A 19,874-nucleotide genomic window follows, 5' to 3' on the forward strand; every position below is an offset into this window, starting at 1 on the left:
CTTGATTGACTTTAATACCTTGACCTTAGTCTTGCTTGATTTACTTTAAATTTTTGGAGAACCCCCCTTTAAAATATCTTTAATTCTTTGGACCCCCAAATTGAGGGGTCCTTAAAGAAATATCCCACGAACCCTCAACAATTTTGCCTGAGAGTCCGATTGATCGATTTTTTAGGTTCAAATTTTTAAATTAATTTCATTAATGTTTAAATTTAATTATTTAATGTTTTATTTATTAATTTCGAATTTTTTAATTATAAAAATTGTGAAATTACCGTTTTGCCCCCAGAGAGGACTTTTCACGTTTTAAGTCAGTTTTTGATGTTCTAGGATGTTTTAGAATCAGTTTTTCGTAAGGAATTCAATGAGAATGTTGGTTTGTGTCATTTATAAAAATTTTTGTGTGAAATGATTGTGAACTTTATGAGGGGCATTTTCGTAATTTTGTCAAATTCTGTTAAAATTGGTGAAATGATTTATTTGGTTCCGATTTGTTATTTTATGTGTTCGAGAGAGTTTTCCTAAGCGTAACGTAGGCTCTAAGGTTGTTTTGAGGTTAGGGGTATTTTGGTAATTTGTTCAATTTTTAGTGATTTTTATCGTGAAGCTTCTTTTTGGTCTGCAAGATGATGATTTCTATGTTTCTGGGGTTGTGTTTTCCTAGCGTAGCGTGGTTTCTAAGGTTTTTTCAGTTCGAGATACCTCATCCGGATTTCTGAAACATATCTGGTAACAAAATAAAGCAACGGAATACACATCCATCATTGGGAATCATTGCGATCGGGTTGACGAGTTGATTAATCAGGCGAGTGCAAAAATGGGGTGTCTACAGTGAGGTTGTAGCTATCGTCGTAGCCGACAACTTTGTCTTCTTCGTCGGGCTTCAACGATCATTCATTCTCAATGAATCTTGAGGTGAAGAGAAGAAACCATAGGTTGAGAAAAGGGCTGATGTTTGGGTTCTTTAGAGAAGAAGAGAAATGAAAGAAAGTCAGATTTTTCTTTTATAACAAAGTTGAGGGCATACTTGTAATTTCTTTACTATTTCTAGTTTCGACCGTAACTTAACTATTCGGACTCGAAAAATGACAAACAAATATACCATTTCGAATAATTTTTCGTTGCGGTCATAATGGTGTGGTCGAATCTTCTTGATTCTCACTCTAACAAAATTCCACTATTTTGGGGTCTCACTTAATGTGAAATTCGAGGATTTATTAACTTTTCTACCCGAACTTGAATTCAAGCTTGCTTATAGGCTAAAGTAAATATTTCGATCGTTTTGAAACTAATGGCGAAGTCTATTTTCAACAAAAATGAATATAACATAATATGGGTACTTTACTCTAAGTTATCTTTTTAGAATATTCTTTGAATAAATACTATCTGATCTCCACGAGATACGAGTTAAAAACACGGGGTGTTACAACCACAAATCCAGTCCAAGTGGATAGAATCTTCTGTGCTACAACTCAACGTAGTCACAAGGTAACATAAGATTTTGGTAATGTGCAAAGCAAGGTAACCACCTTATCCTCATCCTCTATCTTCACCCCGATGCTTTCAAGTTGACAAATGAGATTGTTGAATTCATTCAACTGCTCCGAGACCTTCGTGTCTTCCTTCATTTTCAAAAAGTACAATTTTCTTTTTAAGAAAATTGTATTAATAAGAAACTTCGTTTGGTACAAACTTTCCAATTTTTCTCATAAATCTTTTGTAGCCTTTTCCCCAATAGTGTTGAACAACACTTCATTCGCTAAATACAAACGAATGGTAGTCCTTACCTTTAAGTCAAGCTCTTCCCAATCTGGTTTCTTGTCTTTCCCATTCAAAGTCTTGTGTTGCCTTTATTGCACTAACAAATCATGCATTTTCAATTTCTAAATTTCGAAATCCCTTTTCCCATCAACCATCTCCATCTCAAATCGATTACTCGTCATTTTCTCAAAAAATATTCTCACAAATAATTTCATAAACACCTTGTGCTCTGATACCACTTGTTGTAAAGAACTCCCACAATAATATTATAAAAAATGTCTCAAGAACAATAGCAAGCAAAATATGTTTGAGAGAAATAATGGAAGCAAGAAAAAATTAGAAAAAACAACTACAATACAAAAGTTACGTGGTTCACCCAATAAGGACTACATCCATGGGCAATCCGACAAAGAAATTATCACTATCAATCTTAGAGAAAATTACAAGGTTGAGTTTATATAGAATGCCTTACAATGGAGAGAAAATCAACTAGAACCTCCTATACCAACACATACCATGAAACCCATCTACCTTTTCGCTACAACTTTGTTCCCACAAGTTTGTAGATCAAAACCCTCTCAAAGAGTTCCAACAATAGTCATGTATTTGAGACAAAGAAAAATCCCAACTAAGAAAACCCTCTTTCACTATAAAAGTCTCCATCTAGAGAAATTACAAAAAGATCAAAATGCCCCCCAAATAACAAGGAGACCAAAATGCCCTTAAGAAGAGTGATTTTGGATCAGTATCCCAACATACTTCACTTCAAGATCATACCTCACATCGCACATCCTCACATGAAAGTGTTTAAGAACCATAGATGCTTTTTCACTCGTATATGAAAAACATCTGTGGTTCTTATACACTTTCAAATCAGGATGTGCGATATGAGGTATAATTGTGAGGTCTCTCCAGCATGACTCTATTTCTATCTTGTGTGTTCCTGAGAAGAATTCAATCTGTTCATACTCAAAATACCACCTAAGTAATTATGCCAAAGATTCAAATAGGTCTGGATGAAAGAGTCTACAAACGAATGAAGACAAATTACTTCAAGATAATTATAATGTTCATCATCATTAAAATATTATTTATTTTAAAATAATTAAAAAAATTCATTTTTAATCGAATCATTAAGTGTCTCCATTTTGTATATTGTAAACCAGAAAATCATGATAGAATCCTTTGCTCTTTTTTTACCATCGTGGTTTAAAGCAACGCTAAAGAGATTGAGGTTATGTTCAATCCAATTTCACTTTTTTTTTTTTTTAACTATTTATTAATTTTCTTTTCAAAAAATGTAATACTTAAAAATGTCAATCTATTTTTATGATATATTTTTTTTTTATAGTTTTGTTTGTTGATTAAGAATCTAGTTATTGAATTAAAATTTAAAAAAATTGAGAAAAGGAACTAATCAATTAGGGTGGCAATGGTTCGAGTCGTGTCGTATTCGTGCAATGTTAAGGTAAGGGTATTCTAAAAATTTACCCAACCCATTTAATAATCATGTAAAAAACTTGAACTCAAACCAAACACATTTATTAAATAGGTAACCTGACCCAACCCATGAAACTCATTACCTTAAAATTATAATATTAAGTGAAAAATAACAATAATAAAGAGTTGATATTGGCACCCCAATTTTTACTTATTATACCCCAATTAAAAATAAAGAATATAAGTAAATGGTTAAGAATAAGTAAAAGTTGGGGTGCCGATATAAGTTCTCTCTCTTTTTTTTTTTTTTTTTTGTTGCTAGATTTATATTTTTTGAGGTTAGGATTTATAGGAGCCTAATCATAATTGTAAACAACTATGTTTGAACGAGTCTCATCATGTTTTGTAATGTCAAGATTATGATTTGAGACAAACCTTTGTAATGTTTGAAGAATATAATAATTTGAGTAATCAAGGTGTAATAAGTAAAAGTTGGGGCACCAATAGTAGATCTCAACAAATAAGTTACATTTCCACTCCCAAAAATAAAATACAATTACTAAAAATAAAGTCACACAACCATAAACCAATATCTATCGATATAAAAATTCAAAGTTCTTCGAATTTTGTCCTCTACATCCCTATGACATTGGATCATGTTTTTGGATGCCACAAGGTAATGTAGTCAGGAAACTTTCCTTTCTAACATACTTAGGAAAGTGTTTTCCTTTCCCAAACTAAAAGTTTAATTATTTTTAAAATATTTAAAAATACCCCCAACATTTTTATAAAAGTTTAAAAAAAAATATTATGAAAAAATACTACGAATTCTAGGAAAAAGAATCGATAATTTTAAAATTCTTTAAATAATTGTAGATATTTGAGATATCAACTCAAGTTTCATGATTTAAAACATGTTAATAACACAATTACTAAACATGTCAAAATAGGTTAAGTGAATAAATGTCCCTATCCTAGACACTACTCATTTAATAATAGTGTTAGACGAGTTGACACTATTACGAGCCACACCCAACCAGGCTTGAGCCAAACCCATTAATTTCATTTCTTTTTCGAATCGTGTTCACGGCTCATGTTAAGATTGCCACCTCAATAGTACACTCTTGATGGTGAGACATTTTTTGTACTGGTATAATTACCCTTTATATTTTTTATTAACAGATAATCATACCTCAACATTGCCATTTATCATTTTCAATCTTTCAAAATAAATAACATTACAATGATGTCTAATATTTTGTGTCCAACACATCATTGAACATTATAATTATTCTCTTATAATTTTTTATTATTATCAATTTTTACTCATGAGGGGTAATTTTGTCATTGACTTTTCGGAGGAAGAATTTATAACCAAGTTGAGCTAACAAGGTTAGAAATAGCGGTGGCAGTAGGTAGGGTCAGGCCGTGTTGAGGTAAAGGGTATTATAAAAATTTACCAAACCTGACCCATTTAATAATATGTCAAAAACTTAAAGCTAAACCCCCATTTATAAATAGATACACCTGACCCAACTCATATATTACCTATTTAATAAATTTTAATCTTAATTAAAATAAATAAATTTCATTTCCACCACCAAAACAAAAGATCATTACTAAAAATAAAATCCCACAACCATACATAAGCTAGGTTCAATGGTGAAAAATAACTTTCTTTAAAAAAAAAAACAACAAATTAAAGTTAATAGAATTTTGTCCTTTACAACCATGTGATATCACATCATGTTTTCAAATGCCATAAGTTGATGTTGTTAGAAAACTTTTCTTACTAAGGATAGTGTTTTTCATTATTATTATTATTATTGACTAAGCAAAGTGTACTTCATTATCACATGAGACATACTAACCTTACTTAATAAAATCTTAAATCTTACTAAGAGTTGCTTTGCCCACATAGACCACTTAGAAAAATATTTTTTAGAATTTGAAAAAAAAAAATACTATAAAAAAATTCTATTAAATTCTAATAAAAAAAAAAATAAAGGTTATTTAAATAATTATAAAATAAGTGCTGAAATATATAAAACTACACATTAATGACAAAATAACTAAACTCGTCAAAACAAGTAAAGCGGGTTGACCCCACTATTATAACCCGAAGCCAATTAGGCTTGATTCAAACCCACCAATTTCGTGTTGTTTTCGAGTCATGTTGACAGGTAAGATTGCCCACCCTAGTTAAAAACGAGCTGTTTTAACTTTAGGGGAGTACATGTAAATAGCACTTGGGTTTGGGGACTGCCTGGTGAAAATTGAAGTATTTGCCTATCAATGATACAAATTTTCAAAATGCCATCAATCCTGCATCTTGAACTGAATCTGGGCACCCAGATTTACATTATACATTGTTTTGATAATATACCTAAATCAAATGAACCACCAAACCATCAAAATTGAAACCGCCAATCAGACCAATTATCGCAAAGACACAACCCAAAATCAGAGCACCTTGCACGGTCCGATCAATGTTAAGTCATGAAGATTAAAGTATTGAGGCCCTGATGGACGAAATGCAGTAAGACAAAATAAAAAACTGTCCAACTTCAGTTTGAAGGAACAGATTAATGTATCCATTACAAGTAAAGTAACAACAAAATTAACAGAAACAATACATGATAAAAAGATAATGAACAACAACATCAATAAACAATCAAATCAACATCCAACCCAGTTTAAGTATCAGTTGAGTTCTTCAACATCTCCATAACTCTTTACAAGACCGAAATCTACACCGCAATCGAAAAAATTTGTAGTTCTTTTCATAGTTGGACCAGAGCAAGTATAGCTGGTAACAGAAATGCAATTTTGGAAACTTGCAATATCGAACCCCTTCCAATGGGGCTGGTGGGTCCAAACGCTGAGGGAGGAGTAATTACTCCACTGTTATTTGAACCAGTACTGTTTCAAAAGATTAAACGCATAATTAACCACTAAAGTTCATGGTTTCAAAACTCATTTTGCCATCTCGTCTCGTTCATGGACAAGACCAAATTGTCTTGGAAGAGAGATATCATTTAACTTGTTTTACAATTATTTGTTCATATATATTTATATAAAAATAATTATAATTAAAATATAAAAAAAAAAAGGTAGATTAGAAGATGATAATCATTTATATTTTATTTAGATAATAAATATTTAATTTAAAAACAATTATTTAATTAAAATATAAAACAATCCAGTTTGACTCTAACAGATTTTACTTACTCAGCCGAGATTTTCAAAATCTCGTCCAAATCATCTCATTTGACTCACGAGATTTTGCAGTGAGACGCCTTGTCTATCAGGCTTGTTCATTGATGATACCTAGATGACTCTGGTGAGTCACCTCGGTCTCAGATGAGATTTAAAACCATGCTAAAGTTTCATTTGGGAGCAAATTCACCGAACATAAATTTAAAAATTGCTTACCTCCCCGCAAATATACACGAGCCGTGACCTATAAAGAAATTAGAACATATTACCTCAAATCCCAAACTTCCAAAAATCTTGAATCCAAAGTTAAAGAAATTATGCAAAAAATGGGGAAATCTTACTGGGATTAATATTGGTAGTTCTGGCTGTGCCACCAAAATCACAAGTCCCACCGGCGCTCTGCATTCGGTGGAAATAATCATTGAATGCGTACGAAGAATGGTTATAGATATTGTTGGGTTCAAAACATGGCTGCCCATCTTGAATAGCACTGCAATTTGCCTGCCCTTGCCCACAAGCCCAATCAAGACCGGCCTTCAATGCAATGGGATCCGCATCTGGTTTGGCCACACAGAAAATCCCAATCGCAGACGAGTTCTCATTAATATTGTCTGAAGTACTCAAACTCAGAGAATATACAGCAGTTCCATTGGTATAGAACACTCCCCAATTTTTCTCCGATATGGGTCCTGGGCGTTTATCTTCGTTGAACATCTCGTAAATGTATGTGTTGACCGGTATTGTTTCTTGGCTAGGGGGTCCGGAATCATTGAGAACTCGCCTTACAAGGTTGTTGTTATAGGTCTTTGCATTGTCAACCGTAGCATCGGGTTCATTCGATCCACCAAGCCAAGGCCAACCTGTTTCGGTCACAACAATGGGAATCCCGGAAAAATTTAGGGCTTCGATCGAGTAATAAGCAGCATCAACCATGGCATCAAACATGCTAGTGTAATGGAAAAGAGTGTTCGAGTCAACTATTTGACTTGAAGACGGTAGTGGGTTGAAGATAGCATAATCAATAGGGAAAATGCCATTTCCATCAATGTAATCAAAATAAGGGTAGCAATTTAACATGTAAAACGATTTGGTGTTCTTCAAAAACTGGAGGAATTGGAACATAGTAGAGTTCCATGTGGAATTGAAGGTAGCGGTGGAGGGAGGGAAAGATTTAGGAATCATGTCCATGGATTGGGGACTTGAGACTTTTACTTGGAAATTGAGATTTGAAGCCACGAGAGCACGCTGAAGATAATTCATGGCAGGAACAAGAATGGGAGCGGCATTGGGGATTGTTGTTAGGACCTCACTACCTACGGCAATGGCCGAGATGTTGGTTGATGGCAAGTAAGGAGCGACGTTCTTATTGATCCAGGATGCTGCAGTTGATGGGGATTGACCGACCCCGAGAATCTCGTCGTTGGTGACTCCCACCATGACTTGTATCCCAGTGTTCGCAAGGGCATTTAACATGTGGCGATCCGCATCGAAGAGCCGAACGTGAGTGATATGATGAGCTTTAAGGATTGCCACAACGTCAGTAGCTGAGGGCAAGTTGGTCATATCGGTGCCAATGTTTATTCCAACAAATGCACCTATAAGTTTAAAAGGGATGAGTGCATAAGATCATAAGACTGCAGAAAAACAAACACATTTAAAATTAAAAAAAACAAAGGAGCGAGAAAACAACAGTAAAGGGAGAAACAACCGATTAAGTGGGTAAGGGAAACCCAAGTTGGAGGAAGGTTTTTACCAAAATCACAAATTGGTCAAGGCCAAGAACCAAAGAAAAACAAGCAAATGGGATTTAAAATCTGATTGCAAAATGTTCTAGGTTTGCTTGGAATTGAAAATCTGAAATCTTGGTTTTCTTATGGGTAAGCTGGACTTGAACCCACGACCTCAAAGTTGTTTTGCAATGATTCAAACCAACTGATCTAAGGGTCTAAGCCCAAATCTGACATCTTGTTGTCTTTCTTTATTACACATTTACTGTACAGAAAACACTCCAACCAACCAACCAGCTTTTTTCTTCAAGTTTTATGTTGTTAACCATGAAAGTAACTTTGGCACACCCCTCTGGAATTCTTGAGATACCCTGGGTTTTCAAACTGATGAAAAAAAAACCTTGATCAGTCTTCTGTGAGAGACTAACAGAAAATGGCCGAAATACCCATATTCAACTTCATGTCAAAAAACCTTGATTTCCTCCCAAAAATCTATCGTCCAAACCACCCCCACCCCACACACACACACACACCAAAAAAAAAATCTATTGTCTTCAACCATTGGTTTATTTGCTAAAGTCCTCTAGGATAAAAACTCCAATTATTTTCTTATTGATTTATTCGGTCATCCCTAATCCTTACTCGAAATCTCAAGACTGCAGGAATATTGAAGGAATTGCTTCATTGTCAACCTCTTTGGTGGGTGGGGGGGTGTGGATCAAAGATTTTTGGGAAGAGAGGATGAAGTAGATGATATTTCGGTCATTTTCTATTAGTATGTCATAGAATACGTGGTTACCAGTTGAAAACACAGGATATCTCAAATATACACCAAGACCGATTGGGGTATGTCAAAATTACTCTAAAATTTAAGCAACCATAGAGTCAAACAGAACAAGACGGTAGCAGATATACTTTTATCATTCATTCCCCTCACTAGATATTCAAAAATCAATCAAAAGATTAAGGCAAAGTTCCAACAATTTGCAAGGCTCAAAGTACCGATCAATCAAGTGATGTTCTGTTTTTCATTTGAGGTCACATTTATGATCATTGCTCACCTAGCAAAAAAAAGGGGGTGGGGGGCGTAATGAACCAAGCTCATCTTTACCTCCAGTCTAACCTTGTTTTAGAAAAAGTCAACCGTACACACTTTAAAAAAAAATTGTAATAGTAAAAGTAGCCAAGACAGTAAAATACCTGATGCACCAGAAAACATAAAGATTAGGAGCAAAAACACGCTTCTTTGCCATCTTCCAGGCAACATTCGGCCTGGGAAAAGTTAATTGCGAACTTCACAACCTTGCCTTCAACTTCACTGGTAGAAGTAAAATTTTCAGAAAATTGAGAACAGAAAATGAAAAAAATAATAATAATAATAATAATGCAGCACTTACAAACAAAAAATTTAACTTGAGAGCCAACATGAAAACCTGATTGTTGTTCAAAAAAAAGAATATGACAAAAAAAATCGCAAAAAAAAAAAAAAAAAATCATGATTGAATATATCACTTCAGCATATTGCATGTACTAAAAAAATAATATGGAATTTAGACTGGAACTGTTACCATATAAATTAAAAAACAAAAATAAAAAATTGAAGTCTGCAGGTACAATAAAATAACACATGTTTTTTCACCCAGAGAACTAATTGGATTGTTGCGAGCGAAAAGAACAGGTGCACTTTGGAAGAAGTGATCTGTTATCGAACCATCTTGTTGGGAATAACAAGGGTATCTTTGAATAATTAAAGTTTCGTATCCGAATAGAGTTTTTGAGAAACTGCTCAAGTTTTAGCGAAAGCTTCTCTACGAGGCCGTATCGATAGGTTGAAAGGCCTGAAAGAGAATGTTGTTCTGGGGCAATGATGCCAATTGGGGCAAATGGCGGCAATGAACAATATGTTACCATATAAATATTAGTTGACATAAGCTTCACATTTGGATACTCATAGATATAATTCTAAAAACCGGTAGTAAGAATGAGCCATCAGCATCTAGGATGCTGGTTTTTTTAACAGCCTTTGTTTGCATAGAATTTTGAAAAATAAAGAATGAAACTAATAAAGAGAAGAAAGAATAACCCTACACAAACCTCATTTGATAAACTATGCATTATGAATCAATTCTCTTCTTCAACCTACAATCTAATCATAACCTTACAAGCTGCAAGAAATGCACTGGAAATTTTCTCTCTAATAATCCCAAGAGTCCAAAATATATAAAGCCCAAATCAATCCATATACAACTATAAATAGCACTACTACTCACCCAAATGTAAATCACAGGTAGACTTTGCGTTACTCTATTAATCCTTTGGTTGGGAGAGTGTTCAAAGTTTTCATCCCATGGTTGATGTGTTTTACGAGGGATCTGAAATATCCTTCCAGAATTTCTCAAAATGATCTGACATTCAAATTTCATGGGACTTCGGTTTCACACAAAACTTCAATGATTGGACATTCACGGTGTATCGAGCCTTTTAGAGAGTTTATCCAGGTTCAAATCAATTATTTGACGGAGGACACCCGAGTTTGAAAGGCTAGCAAAGATAGAATCTTTTTTGTAAACTCTTTCTACAAATCATGACCTCATCTTCTTCTAGTGACCATTTTCCTCTTGTGGCCATTTGGGGTACAAAAGTTTCATAAAAAATGTATTTCTTCATCTAGTCTTCGGTTGAAGGAAAATTCTAACTCTGGACAATCTTATGGTTAAAGGCATCCCCTTAGAGAATTTGTGTTCCTTGTGCAAGTTGAGTGGAGAATCAATCAACCATCTTTTGATTCATTGTCCCTTTCCTAGAAAGGTTTGGGTCTGTTTAAAGTCTCTTAGTGCTTTCCTTCAACGTATCTAGAGTTTTTTCTTTGTTAGAACCTAAAAGGAATTCCGCTAAAAAAAATTATGGTCATTAGCCCCCTTTGTTGCATGTTGGAGCATCTAGCTGGAACGGAACGGTAAGGTCTTTGAAGGAAAGGAACACTCCTTGCCTGAGACTATCTTGACCATTCTCAGTCTTACTACTTCATTGTAGCAAGAGCGATAGAGATTTTAAAAGAGTTTTCTTCAAGGACCTTTCGGTGCATTGGGACCTCGTGTATGACCATTAATTTTTTTTTTTTTTGTTCTATTAGTTCTTTTTTTTTTTCTTGTTTCTTTATGCAATTCGCTTGGTGGCCACCATGGTCCCCTTTCTTCTCCTCTCAATAAAATACTTTTTACCTATCAAAACAAAGGTCAGCTAAACTGGATAGTGCAAATGCAACTTTAGGTTGTGGATCTTGTTAAGAAAATTAGTTTCGTTGAAATGGGATCCATTGAAAAGAGACTAAGCTCTTTATATAGATGCGCAATGAATACAAAATTAACTGGTAGGTAAGGTATTAAGTTTTGTTTTTGGTGTCCATTTCAATCAATTCAGTTTTCATGGAAATGGTGTGAAAAGGATGGAAACATTAAAGAATATTTCTATTGAAATTGTAGGAAATGAAAAAAAACTGATAATAAAACCCACACTTAAAAATATAATAAACAACTAAAAGATTGGAAATAAAGATAAAAACTACACAAACATCAAGTTTTTGAGAGTCCAAGAATTAATATTCTACATGAAAATGAGAATAATAATGTCAAAATAACTACATACCATAACATGTAAAACCCTAGCAAAATTAACTAACTATTAATTATAACATGAAAAATTATATCAGCTTTCGTATTTCGTATATGATCGTATTAATATGCTTAGAACATATCAAAATAAGGTGCTATAGATACTTAACTAATTATAATTCTTTTATATCAATGATTAAACATTATGTATAATTTCTTCTATTAGTAACTACTATTACACGTAGTTTACAAATCTTTTCCACAAGCAATTTGTAAGTTTTATTATTTTTATAATTTTATCAATTTTTTAGAACAAATCTTCAACGAATATTTTGGTCAAATTTCTCTATATCGAAATATTTTCATTGGAATCTTGCATTTATATATCTAAAATTTGATTATTTCGGACAACATTCACCATTTATCAAAATATTTCATGAAATGAATAGTGATTTGCACCAAAATATATACAAAAAGAATTTGTTAATGCATGACTAAACCCATAATATTCTCTTTGAATATATATATAGGGTCCCGTTCAGCAACAAACATTTTGGCAAAACATTTTTCAAAACATGGGATAGAAGTTTTGGAATGGGCTGATTTTTGGTGAGGATGATCTCTACGATGAGGAGATCATCCTCACCAAAAATCAGCTCATTCCAAAACTTCTAGCCCCATGTTTACAAGTTGAAAAATCGTGGACCGTCCATTTTTGTAAATCATTTTTGATGGGATTAGAAATTTTGGAATGGGCTGATTTTTGGTGATGATGATCTCCTCACTGTAGAGATCATCCTCACAAAAAATCAGCCCATTCCAAAACTTCTAACCCATGTTTTGAAAAATGTTTTGCCAAAATGTTTGTCAAAATGTTTGTTGCTGAACATTTCCCATATATATATAGAGTGAGAGAGAGAGAGAGAGAGAGAGAGAGAGAGAGAGAGAGGGGGGACGTTCAAGTGCCATATAAGAAACCAAACATTGTGCCAAAGCTTTTCGAAATGGGCTGATTTTTTTGTGAGGATGATCTCTATGGTGAGGATGCTATCCTCACAAGAGATCATCCTCACGAAAAGTCAGCTCATTTTGAAACTTCTAACCCATTCAAAAGTGGTCTACAAATAATTGACAGTCCACGATTCTTCAACTTGTAAACTGGGGTTAGAAGTTTCAGAATAGGCTGATTTTTTGTGAGGATGATCTCCTCACCATAGAGATAATCCTCACAAAAAATCAACCCATTCCGAAACTTCTAACCCATATATTGAAAAATGTTTGGCACAATGTTTGGTTTCTTATATGACCCTTGAACCTAAACCATATATGCAGGCAGCATTCGATAGACAAAATTGTAGACAACGTTCTAGACAAAGTTTTGTCTTACATAGGTCAAAAGTTTCGGAATAGGCGGATTTTTTTAGGATGATCTCTATGGTGAGGATATCATCCTCACCAAAAACCAGCTCATTCCAAAACTTCTAACCCCATGAAAAGTGGTTATAAACTAACAATAAAAAATTGACAGTCCACGATTCTTCAACTTATAAACTAGGGTTAGAAATTTCAAAATGGGCTGATTTTTTGTGAGGATGATTTCCTCACCATAGAGATCATCCTCACAAAAACTCAGGGCTATCTGAAACTTTTGGCCTATATTGGACAAAATACTTGGTCTAGAAGTTTGCCTACAGAACCCGACCCTATATATATATACAAGTGTGTGAGTGTGTGTGTGTGTGTGGGCTCTCCTATTTGAGTGTTCAAGAGTTAGTGCTTTATATGAGAGTAGGCCATCCGAGCACTCAAGGAAATTTGTGATTATGCACAAGGGCCTAATGTGAAACATGGTGTAGAGGCAAAATGGCTTATACATAAAGAACCCCAGTTCACGATCTAGTTCGTCAATAAGTCTTGTCGAGGATCAAACATAATCACTGATCCAAATCTACATATAACATACTGGTATGCATCGAGTTCCTCAGCTCTATTAGTTTACCTTATTTAAAAATAAAAAAGTACAGACATTTTTGTCATACTTTTTGAAGTGAAATGAAGGAATTGTTTGTTGATGCCAAAGAAAAGATGTTTTTGATTACCTAAATGTTTTGAAGCGGAGGTAGCCATTTCTTTTGGGAAATGCGCTTACGCATATCTTCTTTTGGCTAATGCACTTACACAAGTGAACTCTACAGAGTAGAGGGACCTGTCGGTGAGGAAAGCACAACTGGAAGATATGTGTTAAGGCAGTACATAAGTGACACCTCTTTTTTGGGCTAGCTGGGGTGTTGTGAAGAGGCCAATCTGAAGCTGGTCAATGAGTATACAATTGGCTACCATGCACATTGTTTGTGGATGGTTGGTTTCAAATGGTAACCACATCGAAAAACCATGTCCACCGACTGAAGAAACTTGCCTTACATTAAGAGGAGTGTTGGATATATTCATGGAGCTTGAAATTTACAAAACTGGATAGTATTTATGTTGATACATACCAAATGCACAAGCTTAATATACTAGAAGTCTGGAGGATAAAGGTAGTTGTACAACCAACTGAATCACCCAGTAAAACCACGACTCTTATAAATCAAAGAATGCACAAACTTGATATACTAGAAGTCTAGAAGATAAAGGTAGTTGTACGACCAATTCAATCACCCAGTAAAACCACTCATTGAGCTACACAAGGAGTTTATCAAGCATAGGAGCTTGTATTGAACTTTTAGGCCAATACAATTAAAATTCCATGAACTAAGGACTTCCAGATGGCCTTCTTATGAAATGTAGTCTACCTTCCAGAATTGCAAATTGACTACAAGTAGTTACACATTTGTTCAATTGGAGGAAACAACAATCTACACTAAGTGATGAAGGACAAAACAAGGCAATAGCTTTGACTACTTGAACTTGGTATATGTCAAGGTGTCACTCAATGAAAACATTAGTAAGTTAAACCCCATTTATCTCTTCTAATATAATCTTTGACAATTAAATGAAGAATACTGAAGTGGACTGTTTTTTAGATAAAGAATGCGGTCGCATCATTCAAAGGTAGAGAACAAATTGTACAAGCATAAGACTCCATGTATTTAAAACAAGATAGATATTCATTAAAAGAAATGATCTTTAAGTCCATTGTAAATCCCTTCTAAGAAATCTGAGCATGACAAATATTTGTGCATGAAATTTGTACTAAATAGTAAATACTAAAGTTGCAGGAAAACAGTCAGGGTTTCTTGTCATTGTAGAGTATTAGCATTCAGGATCATGGTACTTTTATATTTCTTTATTTATTCTCATTCACTAACAGACACTATCAGATCAAAGTATTCAAACCTCCTTTTATCTCCAAAATTAACCTAAAGAAAGGAAAAAAAATGACTTGTGTGAATGAGCTGACCGACTAGGATACACAACAATAAGAACAAAAGAAAAAACAAACCCGAAGCCATGAAACCGTCTGAAGAAACCAAACTCAATGAGAAATTAGCAATAATCTGTGGAGGAAAATAAAGTGAAGAATCAAATCCAATAGGGAAAATGGAAGAGAAAGATTCACAATTAAAGGATTCAGAAGAGTTAAGAGTCACAACAAAGTTTGAGATAAGAAATAAGGCCACGAGATAAGATAATAGTCATGAGAAAGACGCACCACGGAAGCAAACTTTAGTAAGACCTTCTGGTAGTTTCACTCATCACCTCAGTTAACTAGGTCGATCAGATTAGTAGCGCAAGAACAAACTCAAAAATTTAGAAGAAACTAAATAAACAAAAATAAATTGACCTACCGAAGACCATGATCCGTGAATATTTCACAATGGCACTTGTGTTCAACTCAGATCACACATCAAACACCTAGGATCCTTCTTTTAAACATTTTTAGTATAAGCAAATACCCCTGTTACAGATCACCATTTTCTTATGTGACAAGATTCCGAAGATAATTACAGTTTAAGAGTTTCCCATTCAAAACTGGAAACTATTCTATAAGCTTAACAAGAAAATGAGAATAAGTGAGATGATGGGAAGGCAGAGCAACCACACTTCTACAATTATCTTTTGAAATGGAAAGCAATTACAGTACCCATTGTTAAAATAAAAGCCTCCCTTGTTGGATTCTTTATGTGAACTACCAAATAATACGATTCAGTATGTTTTCAAAGAAATTTTTGTGTTTCAATGTTGTAGACATTTTAAATACAACTAAACCAGATTTTTCCATAACTCAAGCTTAGCTTCATGTGCCTAAAAGCCTACATAAATGTAACCTACTTTAATCTTTCTAAAATTAAACAGAGTAAAGAACTTCAAAACTAAATAAACCAAAAGCAAACAACAAAGAATATACATAATAAATAAAAACACACCCAATAAATGAAAAACCCTAACTCACAAAACCCAAATGCCACAACTCCACAAATCATCAGAAGCCAAAACACCCAGATTCAGAAAAATTTATCTCCAAGCCCAAATAAACATAAATTGCTTAAATCTTTCTTAAAATCAAACAGAGTAAAGAACTTCAAAGCCATTAAATATGCCAAAAAATTAATTAAAAATAACATGAAGAACCCCAACTCACAACCAAGATACCAAAATTCCATAAAAACCAGAAAATCCAGATGCAGAGAACACTTAAATATGTGAAAGAAAGAGAGAAAAAACAGTACCTGATCCAACTTCCCTAGCTGAAGAAACCAGCTAAACGCCTAAACCCTCAAACACTTGAAAGACTGAACCCAGATTGTTTCTTATGTATTTTTTTTTTTTTAAATATTTATTTTCTTTCTCATAGAACATCAGTCAGACTGAGACATCTTTTTTCTTGATATATAAAATACAGAAGTGGACGGCAATCATCCGTGTATGTACCCTTTATTTTAAGATTCTGCCAATCTCGAATCTATCGATATTCTCGCCTTTCGTTTCCATTCGAACTGAAGGGTCGCTCTTTGTGTTTTTTTTTTTTTTCTTTTTCCCTCCAAAAAGGTGCATTGTAGAATATTAATTTATTCGCTGTTTCTTCTTGCTTCATTTAAGGCTCAAAATTTCATAATGGACTTAAAAAGTCTGTTAGTCGCTCACCCACAAGTCTACGCAGCAGTCAGTCAAGAATTCGTTCATTACTTAGGGCCGATTTATTCCGCTTCTAAATGCAGATTTTTCTGCTGCGTGAAAAAGTCGAATTTTTCAAAATTTTATTTGTTTGATAATAGACACCGAAATTTGAAAGAAGCCTTTACAAATTTTATAAATAAAAAAACATCTATAAAATTATAAATGAGTCTTACATCCAAGTTGAGTCCATTAATTGGGAATGTGCTCCCTACAAATTTGGTTTTTCGTCTTTCGCATATAATGCCCATAATCTAACAAATTCAAGTCATTCACATATTAAATATTGAGCCCTACACCCAAATAAATAAGTTTGGCCCAATAATGATCCATAAAATCCTTAAAATTGGATTTGGACAAGTTTAACCTTTTAAATAAATCAATTAAACCTCTTTAAGTTGGGGTATAATTGGAAAGTTAAATTACCTTTAAGTTTATAAATACAAGAGCCTCTATCATTGAGGGGGGATTTGGATCACTTTATCTCAGAAGATGGGAGCTCTCCCTCTAGAGAAGAAGAAGCTCTCAAGTCCTCCTCTAAAGACAAAGCAAGGTTTTTCAAAGATCTGGACTCCGACTAAAGAGAAGATCAAGCATAAAGCCATTCTCCGAAAGCCAAGAAAACATTCTTAGCCGATAAAGCGCGAAGCTTGGAGAGAAGAAAATCTACAGAAGCCTCTATAGAAGATCAAGTACAAAGCAAAGCCAACATCAAAACATCATTCTCAGCCGATAAAACACAAAGCCCAGAGAGAAGAAAAGCTACATACATCATCACTATTATTTTTGTATTTGACTGTTAATCAAAGGAAACACTGAGATCTGTATCTCATTTTCATCAAAAATCAATAAAATCATTTGCGATCTTATTTCACGAATCTCTAGGTAGATCCGTTGAAATTTATTATCGACAAACGCATCCAAAATTCGCGTTTCAAAATTTTAAACGCAAATTTATAATAAAAACCGTTGTTCTGAAAAGCGCATGAGAGCAGTTTCGCACAACCGCATTTTATAACACCAGAGTGAAATAACAAAATTACCCTTCGACATTTATTATATTTTTACACACAGTCCGCGATAAAACCTCTACTGCCGTTCATCCTTATCACTCACTCTCTCATCAATTTTGACAGCAGCAACGACCCATCTCGACGACGATGACCATATTTCAAATCGAAACCCATCGACGACCACCACCACAGGACCGATCGAACCCATTGATGATGATCAGCTCTTTAGTCCCTAATCCCCATCTCACCTTCAACAGCTTATCTTGAGAGTTGAGTCTCCTCACCTTTGTTTCTCTCATATCTTAATCATCTCAGATTGTTTCCCCATTTAGGTTTCTCCCTAAACAAACAAAATTAGTTATTTAAAGTTCCATCCATATGATTTCAATTCTTCAGTCCTCATGTCACCATCAACTTCTCTTTAGTTTCTTCACCTTTGTTTCTCTTCTTTAATTTAGTTGTTTCCCCATCTGGGTTTCTCCCCAAAATTCCATGGCACCCACTATTTTCTTCATTCTCATAGCTCTGTTCTTTATTCATGCAAATACCTATTTTCAATCCAATGAAGAAGGATTCATTTATGTAGTCCTCTCTCGAAAGGGTCTCGATTTTGCTAAAGATATTCTTTTAAAAAAAGGCAATTTTGTCTCTAACTCCTCTTCAATTGCCCGAATTTCAGAAATCTGTAAAACTCCCACTTATTGGAAGTGTTCATATGTCTTTATCGAATATCACTATTAATCAAATCGATGTTTCTTCTTCGTATGTTAAGCCTGGTGACACGGGGATCGCAATTGTTGCGTCGGGTGGCACTGTGAATTTGAGTATGAATTGGTATTATTCTTATTCTATTATGATTATCGTCCCTATTAAAATCTTAGATAAATGAGCACATCAATTCAAGTATAAAGCTTAACTTTTCTATTAGTATTTAAGCTTAAATTCCTACAATTGTTATTGGATTCAGTAGATATGGTTGTGTTGTTTATTTCCTTTATTTAACATAATTGTCGGTTTTATTTTTATTTAATTTAGGGGATAGTGAAATTTTATACGTAGTCGGTGTTTTTCATGCATATATTTGGGTTTATGTTATTGGGAAATACTTATAAGAACTAAATTTCATTTTGTCCATACTATTTTAAGCCTAAGTATGTAAAGGATTTTGGAATTATGATTGTTAATTGTATTGATTGAATGTTTTCGATTAATGAAAAAAATCAATATGGTATTAGCCGATACATTTTGATACAAACCCGATAAATTCAATCTTTCAGGGTGAATGTTTCGTATTGGTATTGGCCAATACCAATACGTATTGACCAATACATTTTGATACATTACGATATTTTAAACCATGGAATGGATGCAATCAATAGGTTGTGGGTTGTGGGTTGTGGGTTGTGGTTTATGGGTCTATCCTACTCAATAATAACTCAAGTCCCAACTCAGAGTACCTTGTGCTTTATCAGGATTTCGAGAAGATAAACTAATTTATGAAGTGTATGGGTAGAAGATTATACACGAGTGCCTGCCTATCAAGGATGGAACTGGTTATCCCCCATAGTTACTTTATTTTTCACCAGAGGGGGAAGAGGAAGCAACTTCAATTGGGGCTTGGCATTCCAAACATGCCTATAGTTTCGAAATCTCTCGAGGTGTTAGAAATGAGAATCAGGCTCAAACCAGAATCCAATTTTAAAACCAAATTGGGTTCTACAAAACAAGATACCTAACAAGTGTGGTCATGTGTGTAATAAAGAAATAAAATAACCGCCAAGATCCCTTATGTGTGTGCTTATGTGTATGACAAAGAAATAAAATAACAAAGACACGAGTACACACCAAGCACTTTAAAACCATGAAAGAGATAGAATAGGAATAACATAACTTTGATACAATAAAAATGTCACTAAAACTTCGCTTGTATAACTTCACACTACTTTGCCACACATTTAATTACATAACTATATTAGTCTTTGTGTAGA

The 19,874-nt window shown here is 34.0% G+C and overlaps 1 protein-coding gene across 2 annotated transcripts; it reads right to left on the minus strand.

Moving 5' to 3' along the window:
- Positions 1–5,727: 5,727 nt before the first annotated feature.
- On the minus strand, positions 5,728–16,802 carry LOC147384360 (glucan endo-1,3-beta-glucosidase 4-like). Of its 2 annotated transcripts, XM_086425913.1 has the most exons (6): positions 16,429–16,802; positions 15,547–15,656; positions 9,348–9,465; positions 6,762–8,015; positions 6,637–6,664; positions 5,728–6,123 (listed from the first exon to the last, which is right to left on the minus strand). In XM_086425913.1, exons 3-6 carry the CDS (start codon positions 9,412–9,414, stop codon positions 5,985–5,987), a joined length of 1,488 nt encoding a protein of 495 aa, XP_086282039.1. In that variant the 5' UTR covers positions 9,415–9,465; positions 15,547–15,656; positions 16,429–16,802; the 3' UTR covers positions 5,728–5,984. The 2 variants fall into 2 exon arrangements, with proteins under 2 accessions (XP_086282039.1, XP_086282038.1); XM_086425912.1 differs by lacking the exon at positions 15,547–15,656.
- Between the last annotated feature and the right edge of the window lie 3,072 nt (positions 16,803–19,874).

The sequence above is a fragment of the Akebia trifoliata genome, chromosome 15 (genome assembly GCF_017979445.1).
Source record: "Akebia trifoliata isolate Shusen 1 chromosome 15, ASM1797944v1, whole genome shotgun sequence".
NCBI classification, from domain to species: Eukaryota; Viridiplantae; Streptophyta; class Magnoliopsida; order Ranunculales; family Lardizabalaceae; genus Akebia; species Akebia trifoliata.

Coding starts and splice junctions, on each gene's coding strand:
- LOC147384360 (XM_086425912.1), bottom strand. CDS start 9,414: ATGTTGCCTGGAAGATGGCAAAGAAGCGTGTTTTTGCTCCTAATCTTT. Junction 8,016..9,347: donor TATGTTTTCTGGTGCATCAG/GTATTTTACTGT, acceptor TTAAACTTATAG/GTGCATTTGTTGGAATAAAC. Junction 6,124..6,636: donor TCGTGTATATTTGCGGGGAG/GTAAGCAATTTT, acceptor CTTTTGAAACAG/TACTGGTTCAAATAACAGTG.